The sequence below is a fragment of the Scleropages formosus genome, chromosome 21 (assembly GCF_900964775.1).
Source record: "Scleropages formosus chromosome 21, fSclFor1.1, whole genome shotgun sequence".
NCBI classification, from domain to species: domain Eukaryota; kingdom Metazoa; phylum Chordata; class Actinopteri; order Osteoglossiformes; family Osteoglossidae; genus Scleropages; species Scleropages formosus.
Genome location: NC_041826.1, coordinates 1344221 through 1370248, shown reverse-complemented (window position 1 = coordinate 1370248; position 26028 = coordinate 1344221). Strand labels below are relative to the sequence as shown.

Genomic DNA, 26028 nt, shown 5'->3' with positions numbered 1-26028 from the left:
CCATCATTACAACCAAGGACATCCAACATTATGTCACGAACATGAAGAGCTGGACAGCACCAGGGTTTAACGTGATGCACACCTACTGGTTGAAGAGCCTAGCAGCACAGATGAACTAACTACTGTCTGCAGGCTCCCATGCTGACTGGCTAACATAAGGCAGGATGGTGCTAACTATGAAAGACCCAGATAGTGAATTGGAATCGCCACAAAAAAAACTACTACTTAATACTGCACACATGGATCTTGGAATGCCTGGAAATATACAAGGTCAACAAAACAATAGGAGTCAATAGGGCCTGTGGAAAATGACAGTCAAAGCCAACTCTAATGCAATAGCACAAGTAACCGTCAATACATCAATCGTACCAAGGAGATCCCCACTGCTGTTCTGAATAGGCATGAATCCCCTCAGCCATGAAAATTACAAAGAGTGAATATGGGTATCGATTCAGAAATGGAGTTACCATCAGCCACCTCCTCTATGTGGATGACATCAAGCTATATGCCAATAATGAGAGACATCAACTCACTGATCCAACTCACAAGTACCTACAGCAAAGAGATAGGGATGTCCTTTGGTCTGGAGAAGTGTGGACACGCAACAGTTAAAAGAGGGAAAATAATCAAGAGTGAAGGGATTGAACTACCAGAAGGCAGTGTAGCAGACATACAAGACAGCTACAAATACCTGGGGATCCCACAGTCACCATGATGAAGAGGCAAGAAAGACAGCAACAGCGAAACACCTCCAGAGAGTGAGACAGGTTGGGAAGAGCCAGCTCAATGGTAAAAAAAAAAAAAAAAAAAAAGCCTAGCAATCAACACCTATGCCGTACCAGTTATTAGGTACCCGGCAGGTATAGTGAGCTGGCCAATGCAGGGAATAGAAGCTACTGATATCAGGAGCCGGAAACGGCTCACGATGCATGGAGGATTCTACATGAAGCCCAGTACTCGGAGACTGTATACCAGTCAGAAGCAAAGGGGCTGGGGTTTAGTGAGTGTCAAGGCCACCATCCTTGGGTGACATCCAGAAATCCTACCAGTGGCTGGAAAGGGCTGCACTGAAGTACAGCACTGAGGCACTGATCATAGCAGAACAGGGGCGGGCTCTAAGCACCAGATTAACAGATCAATAGAAGCAGGAGTCTACTATACCAATCAGGACCCAAGATGCCAATTCTGCAAAGAAGCTTCAGAGACAATCCAATACCTAACGGCAGGGTGCAAAATGCAGGCAGTAAGTCTGGGTCCAACAGATTGAAGGAAAAACCCCAAAGTCAAAGTCAACTTTACTGTCGCACAATATGTGCACGTACATAAATTGGACTATGTTGTGACATAGAGGACAACATTACAACATACACTGGTCAGCCACAACATTAAATCTACCTACTTGATATTGTGTAGGTCCCAAGTGTGCCACCAAAACAGTTCTGACTCGTCAAGGTATGGACTCCACAAGACCTCAGAAAGTATCCTGTGGTATCTGGCACAAGACGTTAGCAGCAGATCCTTTAAGTCCTTTAAGCTGCGAGGTTGGGCCTCCATGGATCGGACTTGTTTTTCTAGTACATCCCACAGATGCTTGACTGGATCGAAATCTGGGGAATTTGGAGGCCAAGTCAACACCTTGAACTCTTTGTCATGTTCCTCAAACCATTCCTGAACAATTTTTGCAGTGTGGCAGGTTACATTATCCTGCTGAAAGAGGCCACTGCCATCAGGGAATACTGTTGCCATGAAGGGGTATGGGTGGTCTGCAACAATCTTTAGGTAGATGGTGTGTGTCAAAGTAACATCCACATGAATACCAGGACCCAAGGTTTCCCAGCAAAAAACTGCCCAAAGCATCACCTTGCCTCCATCAGCTTGTCTTTTCCCCATAGTGCATCCTGCTGCCAACTCTGACCCAGGTAAATGATGCACACACACCCAGCTGTCCACGTGATCTAAAAGAAAACATGATCAGACCAGGCTACCTTCTTCCATTGCTCCATGGTCCAGTTCTGATGCTCACATGCCACTATGCACTGTGTGTTCTGATACCTTTCTATCATGGCCAGTATTAAGGTTTTCAGGAATTTGTGCTACAATAGCTCTTCTGTGAGATTGGACCAGATGGGCTAGCCTTTACTCCCCCAGTGCATCAGTGAGCCTTGGGCACCCATGACCCTGTCACCAGTTCACCAATTGTCTTTCCTTGGACCACTTTTAGTAAGTACTAACCACTCTATACCAAGAACACCCTACAAGACCTGCCATTTTGAAGATACTCTGACCCAGTCATCTAGCCATCACAATTTGGCCCTTGCCAAAGTTGTTCAGATCCTTGTGCTTGCCTATTTTACATTTATTTATTTGGCAGACACTTTTGTCCAAAGCAACTTCCAATGAACTCTATATAGTGTTTTCAGCCCACACACCTTACTCACCAAGGGGACTTACAGTGCTAGATACACTACTTACAATTGGTCACTTATCCATACATCAGTGGAACACACTCTCTGTCACTCACACACTACAGGGGAACCAGAACAGCATGTCTTTGGACTGTGGGGAGGAAACCCACACAGACAGGAGGAGAATATGCAAACTCCACACAGACTGAGCAGGGATCGAACCTGCGCCCTCTTCCCCCACCCCGGTGCTGTGTAAGAGTGTGCTACTCACTGTACCACCCATTCTTCCTGCTTCCAACACATAAACTAAAGCCGTGACTGTTCACTTGCTGCCTATAGCCCACCCTTGACTGTTGACAGATGCCACTGTATGAGATAATCATCGATGTTATTCACTTCACCTGTATCAGTGGTTAATAAGCATACCCTATTACTGTACTACTATTCTGCCCTCACTAGTAGGATGTAGTGTAGTGATGGTTTCTAGCTTGGCAGATAGCTACAGGTTCCTCAATTAACATCCAAGAGACAGGTTAATCGCTAATTATCTATGGCATTTTCAATGTTAAATTAGCAAGTACGTTGAAGAAGTTTACTGTCAGAAGCACTGTAAAACTACAATACAGAAACAAAAATAAAATATTACAACGTACAACATCTTTAACTCTTTCTTTTACATTAACAAACACTAGGTCATTAATTATCTTATACAACACAAAAACACATAACGTGCTGTCAACATCATCGTCCGTTAGCCACTGCCGATGGGACGCTAGTGCAGTTAGCCTCACCTGTTTTCTTTAAGTTTATCACACACTTAGCAATCGTTGAAAATAACCTCTACACGTAACTTTAAGAGTAAGTATTACAGAGGTATGTTCCCTCGAGTTCAACACGGAAAGACAAGGTGAACGAGGAGTGGAGAACAACAGCACTGCTTCTATACTTTTTTTCAGTGCACAACTACGGTATGTCTACGTGACCAAACAGCGCAACACAATCAACTCTAAACGACCCTCTTAAAGAGACAGCACAACTAGAATACAATTTACAGTAACTATTTACCAAAGTAAAAACACTATGTATGAGATAAAGTACAATGGTGTGGTCAGTTCAATAATCACACACACTGACTGAAACTGCTTGCCCCGAGCAACACAGGGTGCAAGGCTGGAGGGGGACGAGACACACCCAGGACGGGACGCCAGTCCGTCGCAAGGCACCTCAAGCGGGACTCCAATCCCAGACCCACCAGAGAGCAGGCACAGGCCAAAACTGCTGCGCCACCACACCCCCTCTTTCAATAATCATTATCAAAATAAATGCTATTAATATTATAATACTACTTAATAAATCAAAATTAACACTAAGTGGTAGTGCAAAAAAGTCAGGGTTGTTGTGCAATAATTGTTTGGAAATGAGGGGTAGTGTGAGTTATATGTCAATTTGAAATGTATTAAAGAAATACAGCAGCTGTACTTGGGGTGGACATTTAAGTGCGGTTTCAGCAGAAACTGTCAGGGACATGAGGACATTCGTTGCAGACCAAAGTCCAGTCCAGAAAAAAACACACCGTTATGCAAATTCATGTGGCGAGGGAGTTGAATTTGTCGCGTCCCCCGCAGCCGGCACATTGGCGACACCTGCCGTTTCCTAATGGGAACGGCAATAAAGAGGGAAGCCGAGGAAGCCCAGATGCAGAACTTTGTTCCCCCTCGAGCCGTGCCACTGTGAACCTATTCCGACATCGGCCTTTGCCTGTGTATTCCCAACCACGTTCTTTGCCTTGCCCTCTGTACTACGTTTACTGATCGCCTGACCCACGCCTGTCCCTCGACTTTGCTTTTGGATTCTGAGCTGGCTTTATTAAACATCGGTGTACGACAACTCTGCGCTTGAGTCCATCCTTGCTAAGCGCAACCATGACAAAATTACTATTATTTCTCATTGTCATTGAAAAAAACATGACAACTTACCTTTAAATGTTGTAGTACACACACACACACACACACACACACACACACACATTTTCAGAACCGCTTGTCCCATAGGGGATCACGGGGGAACCGGAGCCTACCCGGCAACACAGGGCACAAGGCCAGAGGGGGAGGAGACACACCCAGGACAGGACGCCAGCCCGTCGCAAGGCACCCCAAGCAGGACTTGAACCCCAGACCCACCGGAGAGCAGGACTGTGGTCCAACCCACTGCGCCACCACACCCCCTAAATGTTATAGTATTTCTTCAGAATTTACGTTTCTGTCTCTGCAGTGTTTACAATCCCTTTTGCACTTTATTTTGACATTCAAGCTACACAGGATGTTACACCCTATGTGTATATTACAACAGCTGTACAGAAGGACCCACTTCAACTGACCTTACCATGAAGCCACAGAGAAAGACATCCAGCATCGCCAACGTATATATTTCCATGACAGACAAAGCAATTTAACTTCCTTCTCTAACTATCCCAGATTGCACCATACCTTCATACAAGCCAACAAAAGCTGCAAATGCACCACTCCAACCTAATTAACCAGGTCATGCCTCCTTACATACCACCAGCCACCTCCCATTACTAGCTGCATGCCACTAATTTTACGAACCACTACACACCTCCATCTGACTTGTAACCCAGACTACCCTGGTCTCTTCTCAGCCATAATCACTGACTTGCCTTCTTGGCAGTCTCAGACAGATCCTTCACCATCACCCTTAACAAATTCTAAATTCTCCTAACATTAACATAGCTGATTTAGCCACAAACCCCCTAACACCTACCTCTACTGGTCGCACATGAGTCCGCCACCCATAATCTCTTTCCTCTACCACCAGATTGGCATACTTAATTTCTGCTCATAAGCCTCCCCAATAACATCCTTGAATGGCACTGTTTACTCTAGAAAGTACACAATATGCTCACACTTTGAATACAACACCATGCCTCGACGCAGTGCAGTAACTGCAATGATCTGTGACACCTGGAGCTGTTTGTCCACGTGAGCCAGCAACTTCCAGTCCCATGCATTACCCCACCTACCAAGACACATCTACTCCTGCACAGTGTTACTCTCTCTCGCCCACATAAATCCAATTGTTTTATCAATAATGTCAACAGGCAAAGAATTCTCCAATAGCCACTTGGTCTCAAAAACACTTGCTAAACATTTAAGAAACTTGTTTATGGCACCAAGTATAGCGGCCCTGCATCAAGCTAACCTTACACCCTGGCGAAATGTGCCTCATCGTCACCACACTGCTATACACCTTACAACAACCATTACCATTTGCCCACTGCTTAACATTCTGTGGCGTTGGCAGCACATTGTAAGTTGGTCCAACAATAAACTTAATGCGACTTGCTTCCATAGCCCACACATTTTGACAGCGTAACTTTCGCTTTTCCACGCCTTCCCAGTTCACCCACTGACTCTGCATAATTAATGCAACTGCCTTCACACGACTCGCTTTCTCTTCCTGCTCCGGGACATGCTCAACAACCAGCTGCTGTTCGTCTCCTACTGGGGCAACACTCCACAACTGCTGCATCTGGCCAGAGCCAAACCCCACCTTCACCCTCTGCACATGTCCAACTACGTCTGACAGCTGCAGTGCCCTTTTTGCTCTTTGGACTGTATGTCTGGGGTTCAATCCCCTACCCGTCCTTACCGACAGTGCCACTTTTTCTATAACCCATCTTCAGACTCTGCTAAAGTTATCTCCAAACCCATTTTTGCACACTTCTATGCCTCAGTCAAACTTGTCACCAACAGCTCCAACATGCCCTTACCAAACAATGCTACACTACTTAAACAGAGTGGCACTCCCAGCCACCTTCTTACTGCCTTACTAATAACCTCTGCTCAAGCTTCTCAACCTCCTTGACAAAAAACTCATATACTGTAAGCGGCCACTTAATGCGTGGCAACAGCCTGAACTGCAGACACCACAGCTTCAATCTCCTCGGCAGGAGGGATGCATCAATGTTCTTAATATCTTTCACAAACACCTCCCTTAGTGTCACAACTTGCTCTTTATCACTTAACATGTAATTTAACCACCTACCTAGGCTCAAAACTGTCTTTTCCAGAATAGATGGAATAACCTCCTCATTAATACAAAACCTCTCCTGCACCACCTTTCCATCAACAATTGAGAGATTCCTTGATTTACTCAGGTCAACCATCAGCTTATCCAACTTCAAATACTGAGCTTAGACAACAAACAACGAGTACAAGGAGCCAATGTGTAGCGTCCGGACGGGAGTCCGACACGGACGCTCGTTGCTATTATGTCCAAACACAGACGAAATATATAATGACTTCACGTGCAGTGTGAGGTTAGAAGTGTACGGTGAGTATTGTAAGACACTCGGTGGAAGTGAAACAAGAAACACGAGACCAGGAAACACACACGGTGTTGGAACTACGGTGAACAGTGAAACGCTAATCTGTGAGTATGACCGAAACCCTGAGACGTGACGAAATACCGGACAGGAACGATGGACCAGGACTGAAGAACAAGAGGCAGGAACTGACGGGACGGGCACTCGGGACTGGAACATGCACACCTAGGAAACAGACTGAGGGAACAAGAGACTACCAATCGCCAAGGAAGCACAAGAGAACTGCTGATTAAGAATCCGCGACTAGTTCTGCTCCGCTGGCTCCTTTTATACCTCCATGTCCTACGAGACTGTGAGGTGATAGGTAAGCGTTAACTAGCGGCACTGAGTGGCGCCGCCTCTGACCAGGAGGGGCAGTGACCCCGTGGGATGTGACACAATGCCGTAACTGTCATCATATAATCCATGAATGCTCTAATTGGGATAGGCTCATCCCATCCCAGAGCCTCTCATCGCCAGCAACCCATTTGTAAGCCTTTATAATAACTTCCATTGCCATTGTGAAAGCCAATGGCGAAATTGTGCATCCAGCCATGATTCCAACCTCCAACTAATGGCAAAACATTGTATAGCTTTCTGTCCTAAAACAAAACCAAATATCTTCAAAGTAGGCTTTCACCAGCCTCGTAACACTCTCCAGGACCATAAAAAACCTGAATTCCTCACACAGTAAACTGTGCGGAACCGACCCAAAAGTGTTTGGCAAGTCCAAAAACATAACTGTCATGGTGTCCTCCCGGAGTGGAAGCGCTGGACCCAAGTGCGGTGCACAGGAAGTTTTCTCAAGGGGAAATCCAAAAGACATGGTCGAAGAAACAGGCAAATGGTCACCAATGTGTTAATATAATCCAGAGGGAGAGCCCGAGAATGGTAATCCAGTAAACAGGCAAGAAATCAAGAAAAGCCAGGGAGATGTGGAGACACAAGAGAAGGAACAGGGGAAACGAGGATGAGGACGGGGAATCTGGGAAGGTACGGGAGGTACTTAAGCCGATGAGAGAGCCACAAGCAAGTAACAAGGCTGAACAAGGTTCCACGTCCATCTGCTCTCCAAGCTCTCCTTTTATGTGCCTGTCTCCTGATCTGCCACAGGTGTTGCTCGTTATGTCGTAGTGGAGGGCGTGACAACGACACCGTATCTGATGTCAAATCATACTGGTGTGCTCCAAGCATCCTGAGCATGCTGGAAACCCTGCCTTCTTCAGGAAGGTATCAATCAATCTGTTTGCATTCAAGTATGCTACCAACCTCCTTGCCACGATACTAAAGAAAATTTTCCCTTCAACATTGAGAAGGCTAATAGGCCTAACCTTGATTATCCCAACAGCATCCTTCTCATTAGGAATGAAAATCCCTCCCACTCGCCGCTATGATTTTGGGATGATCCCGTTCTTCAGCCATCAATCTCCACAAAAATTTCAGCACATTCGGTGCACATTTTAACACCTGGTATGGTACTCCATTTGGGGCAAGTGCCGAGGATGCCCTTGCCCACCGCACAATATCTTGCACCTCTCCCCACCTCAGAAGGCACAGATGAAAGTTATTACGAGACACTTTTATAATTGGGCATGCAGATGGTTATGATTTTGGTAGCCTGGAGCTTAGCCAGGTCTGTTCCCAACACTGACTGGTGTACTTAGAGACAGCTTGGTAAAGAGAAGCAAGCACCAGTTGTGGCTGATTCACCATTGTGGTGCAGCTGATTCATTTTAAAAGACCTGACTATGGGAACCAGGGAAGAGTTGAGAAGTTTTTGGAGATGAGTTTTTTGCTGTGCTCTGTGGCATCCCGTCCGGTATGTGTTCCCTCCCCCTTCAGCCTTGTGCCTTGTGTTATGGAGTTGGGCTCCGGCTTGCTGCAACCCCGCTCGGGACAAGCGGTTCCACCTCGTAATGTAATTCCACCTGCCTTGGTTGTTTTTTATCACCTTTAGAAAAATGCATATTAAATTTACTTAAGTAACAAATTACTAACTCTGTTCTATCTTCTCATTGAGCACTACCTCACTACATAAGACCTGAGGAGGCCGACCAGTGGTGACAGACGAATCCCATGCTGACAGATGAATTCCAGGCTGACAGAGGATGATGTCCATCTGCCATGACGATCGAGACGTTCCATGCCGAGCTGGGGATCCAAGATGCCATTTACCAACATTATCATTATTACTTGTTACACACTGGCTTACAAATTGTTACTTTCTAGAATGCCCAGGAGGGGTTGGCAACCACTGGCCTGTGGACCCCCAGAGGTTTTTTATCCCTCAACCGTCAGTTGGGAGTTTTTGTTTGTTTCCCCGGTGGCCAGTAGTATACTTATAGCTCTATAATAAGTTCTTCATTATGGTAGCCATTAGTTGACTGTCTTTATTTGTATCTGTTTTTCTTGCTTTATGCCTGCGTTAAAGTGCTCTGTGTCACTGCGTGAGACGAGCGCTCTAAAAAACATAAACTGAATTGAAAAAAAAAAATTGAAGCGGTTGTAGACATTGTGCGTGCGTGTGCATGTGTGTCTGTGTGCTTTTTGCTGTTACAATTATGAAGCAACTTTGTATTTATGTCTGTACAGCACTGTTAAACAGAGTTTTGTTTTTCTCTCTAGGGCTGAAAAAGCCATTTCCTTTCAAATTTAACTAGAGAAATTTGTCTTTGTGGTCAATATGTATTTTGCCAATAATCTGAAGGAAAAAAAAAGAAAGAAAAAAGAAAAAGAAAGATTTCAGATCATTTTGCCAAAAAATGTGAAAGAAAAGAAAAAGATTTGAGACCCAAAGTGTCTTAGTCCTAAAATGTCTAATAGAAGCAGTGATGCTACTGTAGATAATAACATACTTATTGTGGAAGTAAAATTATAACACAATGGGCAAACAAATCAGAGTATACATTTTCATAAGCTGTTATTGTGGCTTTGTCATTGTCTGGGAACCTATTCCTTGAAAGATTGAAAAAACAGAGTGTACATTGTTTTGTATAAATGGTCTATGGGCCATTTTTCCTAGTCACACCCAAGTGACACAAAATATTTTGAGACAATATGAAAAGTGACCCATAAAAATGGTGCCCTGTCCTTGAAGATACATGACCCCATTGCTAAAGATATGGTGTGTCGCCACTTTGCATTTGTTAGGTTCCTCTCAGAGCCTGGGCATGGTCACCACAAACACAACATTTTCTATTACTAAAAAAATAATACAATTTTTCATTTCTCTTTATTTTGACCTGAAATATATTAAATATACAGCAATCCACTCTTACACAATAATACAACAAAACTAATAGGAAACAGATTTTAAGCAAGCACCAAAAGACAGTTTGCCAAGTAACTGTCAAGCTCATGGATGATTAGAATTTCAGAAAATCCTCCAAAACCCAATAAGTGGTTGCAGGGGCAATACAGCAACTTAAGGTACTAAATGCAATGCAGGTGTGGTTAGGGAATGCAGAAATGCTTCTTTCAATGGGGCAGCAAAAGCTTAGATTTCCCAGCAGTGAGATGCATCCCATGAACTATGTTCTTCAGAAAGAACACTAAGCAATGCTCAGAAGGGTCCACCTCACATCCATCCTCGTCTCCCTGTCCATACAAAGATGTCATCTAGACACTGTCAAAGTGATGACTGAACAGAATGAGGGACAGTGGTATATGGAACACCACTCAAAACCCCATTAAAATATTACAGTCAGCTCCAGACTACCTGTTGATGCCACTAAAAAGTACTTACATGAACATCACAGTTGTCTTACTGTGTCCCAAACATAAATCTCATTTATGGACACAACTATGACCTAGAATGGAATAGCATGGAACATCAGGATGTCTAAATTTGGTCAAGTCATGTACATTCAGCTAGTTACTAAAATTAATGTTTATCTGCAGAGCTGTGCTACAGATCCACATGATTTTCCTGTTTTGTAAGCAGTTCTTATTTGGAGTTATTTCAGCCAATTTTTGACATCTTTTAGGTTGGTTTTAGGTTAGTTTTTCCATTATTACATTAATATTTACTCATTATTTTATTGTTGATTTGCTTTTAATTCTCTTTTCATATTATTCAGTACATAGTGTTCATTAATACCTATTTTTTATTTATTTATGTCATGGAAATTTCTAAAAGAAAGCACCTCTGTTACTGGTAAATGTAGTTTGTTCGGATTGGTATATGAAGAGATGAGCAGACGTGGCTTACCGGTTTTGAGTAACATCTGGAAAGATTATTCAAATTTATAATGAACTATTATTTTAAAGATGATTACTGCCTCATTTTTTAAATGCCAAAGGACCTGGTATTGTATGAAAAGACCAATTATGACAATTAGTGTAAAAAACAGTATAAAAAGATGGGTGTAGAGACTACTATGAATACAGTGTTTCATAGTGCTTTAAACATCAGGACACTTTCTGTCCTCTATAGGAGGAAACCAATGGCACCACAGCACTTGGTTCACTTTAATAAGGTAACCACAGGTATCTGATAAGATTACTTGAGACAGATCAGGATGCCCTCAGTTTAGAGCAACTTGGCTGTGTCCAAAAGCTGGGGACATGCTCACCAAATGGTTTGGGATTCAAGCAGGAAGTTTTTTCTTTTTTTTTTCCAACAAACAGCTATTTATAACTATGTAAAATTAGTGCAGTGAGTGAATAACTGAAGCAAAGATAACTGATCACATGGCTGAACCCACATTTTCCATTCATCTTTACTGTATCATCTGTATCTCACATGGCAACTGGAGAACCGGAAACCAATGCAATGCAAAGATGGAGAATTACTGTGTTGATGTGAACTTAATTTGTCATTGTTCCATTTTCATTGTTCTGGACTTTTTGTTGTATCATAACTATGATTTACTTGTAATTATACTTTAATTAAATTGAAATTGAATTAAATTTTAATTGCAACAGTTGGTAGCATACTGTTTAGAGCTGGTGCCTTTGGACCCAAAAGTCACAGGTTTGATCCCCACCTCTGGCTATAGTACTTTTGAGCAAGGTATTTATCCTAAATTGCTCCAATAAAATTACCCAGCTGTATAAATGGGTAAATAATTGTAAGCTGGTGATAATTGTAACCTTAACATTGTAAGTGGCTTTGGAGAAAAGCATCAGCTCAATGAATAAATGTAAATTATTTTTTCACTGTATGGTATTTATTTATGCCTTTTTTTGACTCAATTTTTTCAATTATACTCCTTTTTTACTTCATTACACACACACACACATATCCGTAACTATATACCTTTCCAGAGGTGGGGTGGGGCAGTGGGTTGGACCACAGTCCTGCTCTCCGGTGGGTCTGAGGTTCGAGTCCCGCTTGGGGTGCCTTGCGACAGACTGGGGTCCTGTCCTGGGTGTGTCCCCTCCCCCTCTGGCCTCACGCCCTGTGTTACCGGGTAGGCTTCGGTTCCCCGCAACCCCGTATGGGACAAGCGGTTCTGAAAGTGTGTGTGTATATACCTTTCCTTTCCTTTGTCCTCCATAAATTTTTGGAAAATCAAGAATCTGTTTTCAAGAGGCCTTGGATGTCCTATTTTATTTTATGGGTATACATACAGTTTTATACAAAAAGTCTGGGTACTCCTGACCAAATTACATATTTAGTTAATTTTGTAAGTGAAGTAGTAAACAGCTGATGCAAACAACAGTATTTTAAAAAACAACATATTTACAAATGTTATTGCAGTTACTTGTTATTTCATGAACTTTAAAATGCAGGAACAAAGTAAATAGTAATTGTAGAATATGCGAAAGTTTGGACACCCTTCCACTTGTCCAGTGTTTAGAAAGAAACAGAGTTGTGGGTCTACCTTCCAGAAGCTGTCCACCTTGCCGTAGACCAGGGACTGGTTTTGTCGTTTGATGTCATCAATGTGGCGGATGTCGCTGGCATTCAGGTGCTGCTCCACTACGAAGCCCAGGAAAGTATTATCAGGTGTGTGAGCTGAGGGAAGAATAAAGGTGAAAATTAGATAAGAGACCCCCTTGAGCGGCATATTGAAGATGCACACATGTTGTACCATGAACCAAATAGAACAGTTGCAAAACAGCTGGGTCAAACTATCAATTGAGAAACTAACAATAAACAGGATGTAATGTAAAAGATAACATTAAAAAGATTCAACGGCATTCAGGAAATGAGAGCCATATAATGTAAAAATGAACCCATCTATTTATTTGGTGGCGACTAAACTACAGATGTTTTATTATAAAGTCTGACACAAAATATAAATGGTAGCATGAAAGCCTTCTCAATAGTGTGAGTGGGTGGTTATACATCTTTTCCATTTTGCTGAATTCTACTTTCCTTAGCTTACTGTACCGGCTGGTCATTACTGTACTGGTGTACCGAGCCAGAATAGGCTTGAAAGAAAGGCCATGTATTGGGTGGAATTTACTTGACCGCCATCTGTTTGCAAATTGGCCAGGCAAAGATTTCTGCATTCCTTTGCAAACAATGAAATAGTGTGAAGAGTTTAAAAGACTGATTAATTAAACTACACAAATGTTGTGATATTCTTAATGCAGATGGGGTGGGAAGGGTGGAGGAGAAAGACTCAGGGAAGAGACAAATGAAAAGGCTGGTACACAAAACACGCCTGTTTCACACTCCTCTTTACTGATGGTATCCCCACAGATCACCATCTGTCCCTCTTCTCTTCCTGCTATTTGGTGCTGCTTTCTAAGCCAACTGTTTTACTGTGACTGCGGCACAATTCTGCCATAAAACAATGCAGGAAAAATAGACCCAAAACCTGTCAGTAGCAGGCATTACCTGCTGGAGGCAAACTTTTGTACCCTCTGCCAGTTTCTGCAGCATCCTTTTTAATGATTTGTAAGTGGAGCATGTGCTTTTAGGTGTCTCTCAGTAAGTGTTTTGTGCATTTATTATTACTGCCTTTTTGACATATTGCCATGTGACTAATATTACTCACTTCCTGTTGCTCATTTTGTGTGTGTATTATTTATAATATGATAAGGTTTTACTGCACCAGAAGCTGCAAAACTAATTAGACAATGAACTGAAAATGATGACAATTATGGTTTAAATGTGGACTCTGTTGATATTAGCAATTTAACTTTCAGCTGGAGCTCTAAAACTTTGTGGGGTGAAAAAATTCAACATGTGATTTCTTATGGGATTAGCCTGTAAAGGTACCTAAAAAGGAACTTAGATTGCATGATACTGCAGTTGGGTAATAATGCTGCTGCAGCAATTTAAAGACTGAAACAGTTGAAAAGTATTTTTATCTAAAAGAGTTTGACTAGTGTGCCCAAAATGTAAAGGCAGAGCATTTAGGTGGAATTGTAATTTATTGGCTGCGTGAAGACTTCCTCCAGCTCAGCCTAGGAGATCACCAGCCGTTCCCAGACCAAGTGTGAGATATAATCCCACCAGCGGGTCCTGGGCCGACCTCGGAACCTCATCCCAGTTAGCTGTGCCTGGTATACCTCCAAAGGGAGGTGCACAGGGGGCATCCTTATCAGATGCCCGAACCACCTCAACTGGCTCCTCTCAATGTGGAGGAGTAGCAGCTCTACTCTGAGTTCCTCCCGGTCCGAACTCCTCACCCTATCACGGAGAGTGAGTCCCAACACCCAGCGGAGAAAACTCATTTCAGCCGCTTGTATCCGCGATCTTGTTCTTTCGGTCATTACCCAAAGTTAGTGACTATAGGTGAGGGTAGGGACGTAGATCGACCAGTAAATGGAGAGCTTTGCCTTATGGCTCAGCTCCACCTTCACCACTACAGTCCGGTACAACGACCACATTACTGCTGCCGCTACTCTCAGTCTGCGTCCGAACTCACGCTCCCTTCTCCCATCACCTGTGAACAAGACCCCAAGATACTTAAACTCCTCCACCTAGGGCAAATTCTCTCCCCTTACTTGGAGAGGGCATGCTATCCTTTTCTGTGAGAGAACCTTGGACTCAGAGTTTGAGGTGTTGATCCTCATTCCAACTACTTCACGCTCAGCTGCAAACCGTTCCAGTGCGTGTTGGAGGCAACCATGTGACGGTGCCAAAAGGACAACATCATCCCCAAAAAGCAGAGACATCACCTTCCGACGCCGGCACAGAATGCCCTCCTGACCTTGACTACGCCTTAATATTCTGTCCATGAAGACCACAAACAGGAATGGAGACAAGGCACAACCTTAGCGGAGTCCAACACCCACATTGAATGGGCTTGACTTAATGCCGAGAATGTGGACACAGCTCTCGCTTCGTGTGTACAGGGACCGAATGGCCCACAGCAGTGGCCCTGGTACCCCATACTCCCTAAGCACCTCCCACAGAATTTCTCGGGGAACACGGTCATAGGCTTTCTCTAAGTCCAGAAAACACAGGTAGACTGGATTTGTGAACTCCCATGCCCCTTCAATTATCCGTGAGAGGGTAAAAAGCTGGTCCACTGCTCCACGGCCAGGGCGGAATCTGCATTGTTCCTCTTCAATCCGAGGTTCAACTATTAGCCGGAGCCTCCTCTTCAGCACCCCGGCATAGATTTTCCCAGGGAGGCTGAGAAGTGTGATACCCCGATAGTTGGCACACACTCTCTGGTCCCCTTTCTTAAAGACAAGGACCACCACCCCAGTTGACCAATCCAAAGGCACTGTCCCCAAGGTCCATGCAACATTGCAGAGGCGTGTCAACCAGGCGTGTCCAGGGCCTTAAGCAGTTCTGGGCAGATCTCATCCACTCCCGGTGCTTTGCCACTGTGGAGCTTACCAACTACCTCAGTGACTTCCACCAGGGAAATGGACCCTGACAGCCCAAAAGCCTCAGGCCCTGACTCCTGTAAGGGAGGCATATCACTTAGGTTTAAGAGTTCTTCAAAGTGCTCCTTCCACCTCCCGACAATGTCGTCATCAGAGGTCAGAGTTTCTCTACCCCTGCTACCCCAGTGTTCATCCAATACTCGCGTGATCAGTACTGGCGCCCCCCAGGGATGTGTGCTCTCCCCCACTGCTCTTCTCCCTGTACACCAACGACTGCACCGCTAAAGACCCCTCTGTCAAACTCCTGAAGTTTGCAGACAACACCACACTCATTGGCCTCATCCGGGATGGTGACGAGTCTGCTTACAGACAGGAAGTCCAAGAGCTGGCTGTCTGGTGCAGTCATAACAACCTGGAGCTGAACACACTCAAAACAGTGGAGATGATTGTAGACTTTAGGAGAAACACCTCAGCATTATCCCCACTCACCATCATGAACAGCACTGTGGCAACAGTGGAGTCATTCAAGTTCCTGGGCACCACCATCTCACAGGACCTGAAGTTGGAGCCCCACGTAGACTCCATTGTGAAGAAGGTCCAGCAGAGGTTGTACTTCCTTTGCCAGCTGAGGAAATTCAACCTGCCACAGGAGCTACTGATGCAATTCTACTCCGCAGTCATCGAGTCGTCATATCTCTTACTCACACTCCCTTGCATTTGTATAGAATGTACCTGTATTTTTGTATATTGGGTACTTTATATTTTTTATACTCCTCCGTGAACCGCCACCTTATCGTGGTGGAGGGGTTTGAGTGCCTGAATGAGTCCAGGAGCTATGTTGTCTGGGGCTACATGCCCCTGGTAGGGTCTCCCATGGCAGACAGGTCCTGGATGACAGACGAGACAAAGCGCGGTTCAAAAACCCCTTATGAAGGAAAAATCAAGGCGTCCGTTTACCCCGCCCGATATGGGGTCACCGGGGCCCCACCCTGGAGCCAGGCCTGGGGGGGGGCTCGCATGCGAGCGCCTGGTGGCCAGGTCTATGCCCACGGGGCCTGGCCGGGCTCAGCCCGAAGCCATGATGTGGAGCCGCTCTTCGGTGGGCTCACCACCTGCCGGAGAAACCGTAAGGGGCCGGTGCATTGTGATTTGGGCGGTGGTCGGGGCCGAGTGCCCGGCCGACCCAAACCTCGGGCGCCAACTCTGGTTTTTGGGACTTGGAATGTCACCTCACTGGCGGGGAAGGAGCCTGAGCTGGTGCGGGAAGTTGAGAGATACCGTCTAGATATAGTCGGACTCACTTCCACCCACAGCTTGGGTTCTGGAACCACTCTACTCGATCGAGGGTGGACTCTCCACTATTCTGGCGTTGCCCAAGGTGAGAGGCGGCGGGCTGGTGTGGGCTTATTAATAACCCCCCAGTTCAGCCGCCATGTGTTGGAGTCTACCCCGGTGAATGAGAGGGTCATCTCCCTACGCCTTCGGGTCAGGGAACGGTCTCTCACTGTCGTTTGTGCTTATGCGCCTAGCGGCAGTGTAGAGTACCCGGCCTTCTTAGAGTCCCTGGGGGGCGTGCTGGAAAGCGCTCCCACTGGGGACTCTGTCGTTCTACTGGGGGACTTTAACGCCCACGTGGGCAGCGACAGTGATACCTGGAGGGGTGTGATTGGGAGGAACGGCCTCCCTGATCTGAACCCGAGCGGTGAGTTGTTATTGGATTTCTGTGCTAGTTGCGGTTTATCCATAACGAACACCATGTTCATGCATAAGGGTGTCCACCAGTGCACTTGGCACCAGGACACCCTAGGTCGGAGGTCGATGATCGACTTTGTAGTCGTTTCTTCTGACCTTCGGCCATATGTCTTGGACACTCGGGTGAAGAGAGGGGCTGAGCTGTCAACTGATCACCACCTGGTGGTGAGTTGGATTCGATGGCGGGGGAAAAAGCTGGACAGACCTGGCAGGCCCAAACGCATAGTGAGGGTCTGTTGGGAACGTTTGGCGGAGGCCCCTGTCAGAGAGGTCTTCAACTCCCACCTCCGACAGAGCTTCAACCAGGTCCCAAGGGAGGTGGGGGACATCGAGTCCGAATGGACTATGTTCCGCTCCTCCATTGTCGGTGCGGCGGTTCGGAGCTGCGGCCATAAGGTCTCCGGTGCCTGTCGCGGTGGCAATCCCCGAACACGGTGGTGGACACCGGAAGTAAGGGATGCCGTCAAGCTGAAGAAGGAGTTCTATCGGGCCTGGCTGGCTCATGGGACTCCTGAAGCAGCTGACAGGTACCGACGGGCCAAACGGAGCGCGGCTCTGGCAGTCGCCGCGGCAAAAAACTCGGGCTTGGGAGGAGTTCGGTGAGGCCATGGAGGAAGACTTTCGGTCGGCCTCAAAGAGATTCTGGCAAACCGTCCGGCGACTCAGAGAGGGGAAGCGGTGTTCCACGAACACTGTTTACAGTGGAAGTGGTGCGCTGCTGACCTCAGCTGAGGATGTTCTCGGGCGGTGGAAGGAGTACTTTGAGGATCTCCTCAATCCCTCCGACACGCCTTCCGTAGAGGAAGCTGAGGCTGGGGACTCGGAGGGGGACTTGTCCATTACCCTGGCTGAAGTTGCTGAGGTAGTCAAAAAACTCCTCGGTGGCAAGGCTCCGGGGGTGGATGAGATCCCCGATGCCTCTGGACTGGCAGACCGGGGTGGTGGTCCCTCTTTTTAAGAAGGGGGACCGGAGATTGTGTTCCAACTACAGGGGGATCACACTCCTTAGCCTCCCTGGGAAAGTCTATGCCAGGGTACTGGAAAGGAGAATCCGACCGATAGTCGAACCTTGGATTCAGGAGGAGCAATGCGGTTTTCGCCCTGGCCGTGGAACACTGGACCAGCTCTATACCCTCACTAGGGTGCTGGAGGGTTCGTGGGAGTTTGCCCAACCAGTCCATATGTGTTTTGTGGACCTGGAGAAGGCATTCGACCATGTCCCTCGTGGCATCCTGTGGGGGGTACTTCGGGATTATGGGGTTCGGGGCTCGTTGCTACAGGCTGTTCGTTCCCTGTATGACCGGAGTAGGAGCTTGGTTCGCATTGCCGGCAGTAAGTCAGACCTGTTCCCGGTGCATGTTGGACTCCGCCAGGGCTGCCCTTTGTCACCGATTCTGTTCATTATCTTTATGGACAGAATTTCTAGGCGCAGTCAGGGAACGGAGGGTGTCTGTTTTGGTGGCCGCGAGATCTCGTCTCTGCTTTTTGCGGACGATGTGGTCCTGTTGGCTTCATCAAGTCAAGACTTGCAGCGTGCACTGGGGAGGTTTGCAGCCGAGTGCGAAGCGGCGGGGATGAGAATCAGCACCTCCAAATCCGAGGCCATGGTTCTCAGTCGGAAAAAGGTGGATTGCTCCTTCCGGGTTAGGGGGGAGTTGCTCCCTCAAGTGGAGGAGTTTAAGTATCTTGGGGTCTTGTTCACGAGTGAGGGAAAAATGGAGCGGCAGGTTGACAGGCGGATCGGTGCGGCGTCCGCAGTAATGCGGTCATTGTACCGGTCTGTTGTGGTGAAGAGGGAGCTGAGTCGTAAGGCGAAGCTCTCAATTTACCGGTCGATCTACGTTCCTACCCTCACCTATGGTCATGAACTCTGGATCATGACCGAAAGAATGAGATCGCGGATACAAGCGGCAGAAATGAGTTTCCTCCGCAGAGTGGCTGGGCGCACCCTTAGGGATAGGGTGAGGAGCTCAGTCACCCGGGAGGAGCTCGGAGTAGAGCCGCTGCTCCTCCGCATCGAGAGGAGCCAGTTGAGGTGGCTCGGGCATCTGTTCCGGATGCCTCCTGGACGCCTCCCTGGGGAGGTGCTCCGGGCTTGTCCCACTGGGAGGAGGCCTCGGGGCAGACCCAGGACACGTTGGAGAGACTATGTCTCCCGGCTGGCCTGGGAACGCCTTGGGGTTCCCCCAGAGGAACTGGAGGAGGTGTGCGGGGAGAGGGAAGTCTGGAGTACTCTGCTCGGACTCCTGCCCCCGCGACCCGGCCCCGGATAAAAGCGGAGGAAGATGGATGGATGGATGGATGGATATATTTTTTATATAATTTTTACTTCATATTTTTTATAGTGCGGGGGTGCGGTGGCGCAGTGGGTTGGACCACAGTCCTGCTCTCTGGTGGGTCTGGGGTTCGAGTCCCGCTTGGGGTGCCTTGCGGCGGACTGGCGTCCCGTCCTGGGTATGTCCCCTTCCCCCTCCGGCCTTATGCCCTGTGTTGCCGGGTAGGCTCCGGTTCCCCCGTGACCCCGTATGGGATGAGCGGTTCTGCAAATGTTTGTGTGTGTGTGTGTATTTTTTATATATTTTTTTTCTCCTTCATTCACATATTCTATCTTCTCATCTGTCTTGTCACTGTCATTCTGTCTGTGCTGTGGAAATTTTTGTCACCAAGACAAATTCCTTGTATGTGTGAACATACTTGGCAACAAAGCTCGTTCTGATTCTGATTCTGATTCTGAACACAGCCTGAGTGAAACTTCTTCAACCCCTTCTGAGCTGCTGGATGGTTCTCCAGAACCTCTTTGAAGCCGACAGATAGTCATTTTCCATAGCCGCTCCAAACTCCTCCCATGCTCTGGATTTTGCTTATACGACTGCAGCCACTGCTGCCTTTTTTGCCTACCGGTACCTCTCTGCTGAGTCAGGAGTCCCCAGAGCCAACCAGGCCCTAAAGGCCTCCTTCTTCAGCTTGACGGCTTCCCTCACCACCACTGTCCACCAGTGGGTTCTTTGGGTTGCCGCCGTGACTGGCACCCGCAAGCTTTTGGCCACAGCTGTTCCTGGCTGCTTTCACAATAGAAGTTTTGAACAGGGTCCATTCAGACTCCATGTCCCCTACCTCCTCCAGGACATGGAAGAAGCTCTCCCGGAGGTGCGAGTTAAATCATTCCAGACAGGGTCCTCCAACAGTCGTTCCCAGCACAACTTCATTAAATGCTTAGGCCTACTGGGTCTGTCCATCAGTTTTCCCTGCCATCTGATCCAACTCACCACCAGATGGTGATCGGTTGACAGCTCAACACCTCTCTTCACCCAAGTGTCCAGAGCATGTGGCCTCAAGTCAGATGAAACGACTACAAAGTCAATCATTGACCTTTGGCCCAAGGAGCTCTGGTACCAAGTACACTTATGAGCATCCTTGTGTTCGAACATGGTGTTTGTTATGGACAAACAATGAGTAGCACAGAAGTCCAATAACATTTCACCATTTGGGTTAAGATCGGGCAAGCCGTTCTTCCCAATCACCCCCTCCCGATTTCCCAGTCATTGCCAACGTGAGCGTTGAAGTCCCCCAGCAGGACTATGGAGGCTGTAGATGGGGCCCTGTCCAGAACCCCATCCATTCTCTCCAAGAAGGTTGAATACTCTGAACTGCTGTTTATTGCATAAGTTTTCCTCTTTGCATTACACTGAAGTGACCCTCTTGTCCACCGGGACAAACTCCAACTGTATGGCATCCAGCCAGGGGCTTACCACACCCACCTGGTGCCTCTCACCCTGTGCAACTCCTGAGTAGGAGAGAGAGGAGAGGAGTTTGGTTCCAGAGCCGACACTGTAAGTAGAGGTGAGCCCAACTATATCAAGTTGGTATCAATTAACCTCCTGCACCAGTTCTGGCTCCTTTCCCCCCAGCGAGGTGACATTCCACATTCCAAGAGCCAGTTTCTGCTGCAAGAGTCCATTACATCATGCGCCACACTGCCCCCTCCTGCTGCCTGAAAGACATTGCCAACCCCAATGTTGAACCTTACAGGTGGTGGGCCCACATGGCCCCCCCATGCTGACTTTTAGGGTTGAGCCTGGCCGGATTACGTGGGCTGCCCGGCCACCAGGTGCTCGCCCAGGAACACTACCCCCAGGCCTGGCTTCTGGGGTAAGTCCCGGTGACTCTATTCCGGGCAGGGTAAACGTTCTCTTATTTACTTTTTCCATGGAAGTTTTTGGATCGTGTTAGTCTGGATCTTCACTCCAGACCTGTTTGCCTTGAGAGACCCTACCAGGAGCATACTGCTCCTGACAACATAGCTCTGGAGATTCCTAGATCATGCAAGCCCTTCCGCCACGCCAAGGCCCTGATCCAGGATACCATTATGCTTAACACAATCACAAATCACAAGAGATCTGGCCAAATACTACTCGGATAACCCATCCACATATCCTGGGCTCACACATTGATTTCCTCAGAAGGAACTGGACACCTGAGCAAGCTGCTGAGTTATGGCGGAAACAGACATAGGGTCCCAAATAACCATGGAGCCCTTAGATTCTGACTTTCTGAGAGGTCTAGATGGCCCTAGGCTGTATTCCCAGGACAGCATAGCAAATGATGCTCCCCCATGTACTCTACTTGTTTCCCCATCAAGGTGAGGAATGATAAGTGTACATCTCAACAAAATGTCAAAACATACCAGAAAAGCAGGGAGATATAAGCCTAAGTATGTTTTCATCTGCAGTCTAGCTGATGTCTGACAAACACCATCACTATGAGCTGCTGTAGCATAAACAAAAACACATGACTGTATGTTGCAAAGGCTCACAACCATGTAAGGATGCTATAGTGTCTCAAAGAGCACACCAACCAACTGCACTGCTTTGGATCGTCTTGGTTGAATGTGTGGGTTTTAGCAAAGTTTTTGCTTGACTGTAATTAATCACAATCAGGTGTTTATTTTCGCATGAAATTTCCACTGGTAAAAAGAAAATGTTCATCTGTAGAACAAGAAAGAACCAAGAAGTCGAAACAAATGTTTCTCTTTCACCTTAGTGTATTTCTTCATTTTCAAATAATTCAGAAAGCACTCAATTATCTTACAAAGATTGTTATTATGAAACAAAATGAAACAATTATTCACAGACTCAAATGCATGCATGGTTAAGAAAAAATGTAATACTAAAATATTTTGCTGATCTTTATAGCAAGAAAAGTCTTAGAAGGCCCTTCTTTGGCTTTGTCCTAATTAAATGTCAAAAGGCAAAGCTAACCTCTTTATGATGAACTTGGGACACAAAATCCAATAAAACAGCAGCTTCACGAATAGTTCTGAGGCCTTTTACAGCCTTTAGATGTAATCTCTTGCCAATTACCAAAGAAATCAGAACAGAGATACTACACAAACTATGCTGATTTAATAACTCACTTAAAAGAAGGCTGACAACAAATGACCTTCTGGGTATTAAAGAAGGTGAAGTAAAAAGGAAAAGAACAACTTGGGTGGCTGTAAAACAAAAAGAAAACCTCCACAGATAATAGATGAGTGGATGCTGGCTCCACTCCTTCTTCCCCTACATCCTTGTTCCAAGCAACCTCTTATTACACTGCCTCATTTCCAGATTTTTCCAGATGCTGGGAACTGAACTCCAGCTGGCAGAGTACCAGGGAGGCCAGAGGATAGAGACTCACTGTAGAAATTACTATTACTATGCTGTACTTTGCACCAGGGGGTGCGGTGGCGCAGTGGGTTAGACCATGGTCCTGCTCTCGGGTAGGTCTGGGGTTCGAGTCCCGCTTGGGGTGCCCTGTGACGGACTGGCGTCCCGTCCTGGGTGTGTCCCCTCCCCCTCTGGCCTTACGCCCTGTGTTACCGGGTAGGCTCTGGTTCCCCGTGTGGGACAAGCGGTTCTGAAAATGTGTGTGTGTGTGTACTTTGCAACAGTGTTTTTAAACTGTAAAAATTGTATTTATATACCATTGCCTGTGCAGCGGGTTTGGCCGGGTTCTACTCTCTTGCGGGTCTGGGGTTTGAGTCCCGCTTGGAATGCCTTGTGATGGACTGGTGTCCTGCCTTGGGTGTGTCCCCTCCCCCTTCAGCCTTACGCCCTGTGTTGCCGGGTTAGACTCTGGCTCGCCGCGACCCCATTTGGGACAAGCGGTTTCAGACAGTGTGTGTATGTGCGCCACTCTCTGGCAGGTCTGGGGTTCATGTCCTGCTTGGGGTGCCTTGCGACAGACTGGCGTCCCATCTTGAGTGTGTCCCCTCCCCCTCCAGCCTTGCTCCCTGTGTTTCTAGGTTAGGCTCTGGTTCGCCATGACCCTGCTGGTGACAAGCGGTTTCAGACAGTGCCTATGTGTGTGCCTATAACTGTAGTAGGATTGACTGTACTTGTATGATTCAGCACTATTTATTCATTTGGGTGACTCTTTTTTTAACAGTGATTTTTACAGGAGTGAGTTAGGATACACACCTTCTCAAAGGTACTGCAGCAGGAGTAGGATTCAAACTCAGGTTTTTCAGGACCCAAGGCGATGTTATGCTCCGGACCACACCCCAGTCGAGCGCACCTGGTGTGAATCGAGGGCAGAGTATAAACGAAGCCCAGGTGACAGGAATCAGCAGGGCAGAATATAAAGGAAGTCCAGGCTGCATACTTTTTTAGCAGAGCAATTCAAAGTACCTTGCTCAAGGATACTACAGCCAGAGGTGGGGCTCAGACTTGCCACCTTTACATTCAAAAGCAGCAGCTCTAACCACTATACTACCAGCTGTCCACTTCGCTTTGCTTGTCCATTGGCTGTGTTCCTGCATCGTTTCCCCAGCCCTGACTCCTTGTCCCCACATCTTGAGTCCCTCGTCTATGATCTTCTCTTGTAACATCGGAGCATTCCTCGGAACAATGTTTGCACCTCCATTCTACAAACGCACACCTGTCCCAAAACACGATTCTTGCCTTGCCCTATGGACAACCACTAAAAGATCAGTTTCATGTTAACCAGTAGTGGGCAGGGGTGTACCCAAGAATTCTCACCCCTCTAGAAGAATATTGTTCTGCCCCTCCCGGTAGCGTACATTTAAAACAAAATAGATTTATGCAGACTTTGGCTGAAAACAAGATTGCTCCTGTATAGTTCAATAATTTGGTGAAATTTACACTTCATTTTTTCCCTCCTAGAAAAACTTCCAAAATGGTGTGGGGTCCTGCTTAAAACACATTGAACCTAATAATTAATTATATTCATACTGGTTTTTCAAACCACAAAACAGTTAGAGGCCCCTGACATAAACTGTTATGAGAAGAGATGAATATCTATTCTTAATTTCACACCCTCCCACCAAACACACACACAGAAACAAACACACAAACAGACCTGACAACACACAAATATAAACAAATACAAGAGCAAGGCAGCAGTGTGTAAGCTCTGCTGCTTGAGGAGGATGTTGGTTACAGTGATTCAGCAAAGTCCTGATGACATGTGGCTGAAGATGAGGACAATTGTCTCAAAGATTCAGGGACAGGCTATGATGGCCGCCCCGGGGACATTCTTATCCACAGACACATCCAAAAGTACACACAAACGCAGATACATCCAAAAACATGCACAAACATACCAGCAGACATATCCAAAAACATGTGAACACACCCACATACCCATCCAAAGCCATGCTTACAAACACATTCATAGAAACATTCAAAAACACACACAACTATACCACAGCTACACTCGTACCCTGCCACATATCGTCAACGGCATCCCACTTGATAGCCCATGCTGAAGTCTCTGTCTTGCTGCCATTGCTGTCATTGTTCCTCTGCATTCTAAGACAGGGCAGGCAGTACATGTCATGTGAACACCAGTGTGACATATACTAAGGGTCTTCCTGCAACATGTGTTCCTGTGGTTTTTTGCTCTGATAGTAATTTTAGCATCTGGCAGGAACAGAAAACATATGCTGAGATTGTTACATGTCAGAGAGGCTGTGGGAGGATGGACTGCTGAAGCTACAGTAAATGATAAATAACACTGGTGCTCAGAACTGCAATTCCTGCATTGTGCTCCCAAGCTTCCCAGATTCAGGCAGCACTAAAGTGATCCTTGGGAATATCTTTTCTTTATTTAAGTTAAACCACTGCACAGGACACGTGCTTTTCTGTATTATTGCTGGTCTGTAGTGAAAGCCTGCCAAAGTCATCTGCTACTTCCAACCCAGAGCTTGCAGGATCCAAAATTTGTATGTGATGCTCAGATACCTGTTTTTGATAAATGTTGAGGAAAGGAATAAACTCCAAAAATATTGTGGCATTTTGATGTGTGGACCTTGTGGACAGATACTGCTCTCCTTGTTCTTGCAGGCCAGAGACTGAAATGAGTTCTGTCAGTAAAGACAACTCCTACATGCATCAGTCGATATTAATGTGACCCTGAGGGCTCTGCTTACTGCTAAAAAGAAAAAGAAGAAAAAAAAAACACTTCATATATACATGCCTACCTCCCAATCCAAAGTTCAAAAAAGTGAGCCAAAGACCTTTTCTTTACAAGGGCTCATTGAGACCTCTGCAGCGATCAAGTCTGTTCCAATGGCTTTATTGTAAGTCAACTTTGTCAAAAATTGCAAATCCTCTTGTACTGCGTTATATGAACAATTAACGTGCTTGGATGTTACACTGTATAATAGGACTCAGTGACATATTTTCCACTATTACACACATTATTTGTTTTAAAATAATGCTAATACAGGATAATAGTAAAATA

At 46.3% G+C, this 26028-nt stretch overlaps 1 protein-coding gene across 1 annotated transcript in view; it reads right to left on the bottom strand.

Moving 5' to 3' along the window:
* Window positions 1–26028, bottom strand: part of LOC108941965 (alpha-1,6-mannosylglycoprotein 6-beta-N-acetylglucosaminyltransferase A-like) — a 190305-nt gene that overhangs the window by 21880 nt on the left and 142397 nt on the right. Inside the window, exon 11 of the mRNA XM_018764927.2 lies at window positions 12618–12751. Within this exon, the coding sequence (XP_018620443.2) occupies window positions 12618–12751 (134 nt within the window). The remainder of the gene's footprint in view (window positions 1–12617; window positions 12752–26028) is intronic.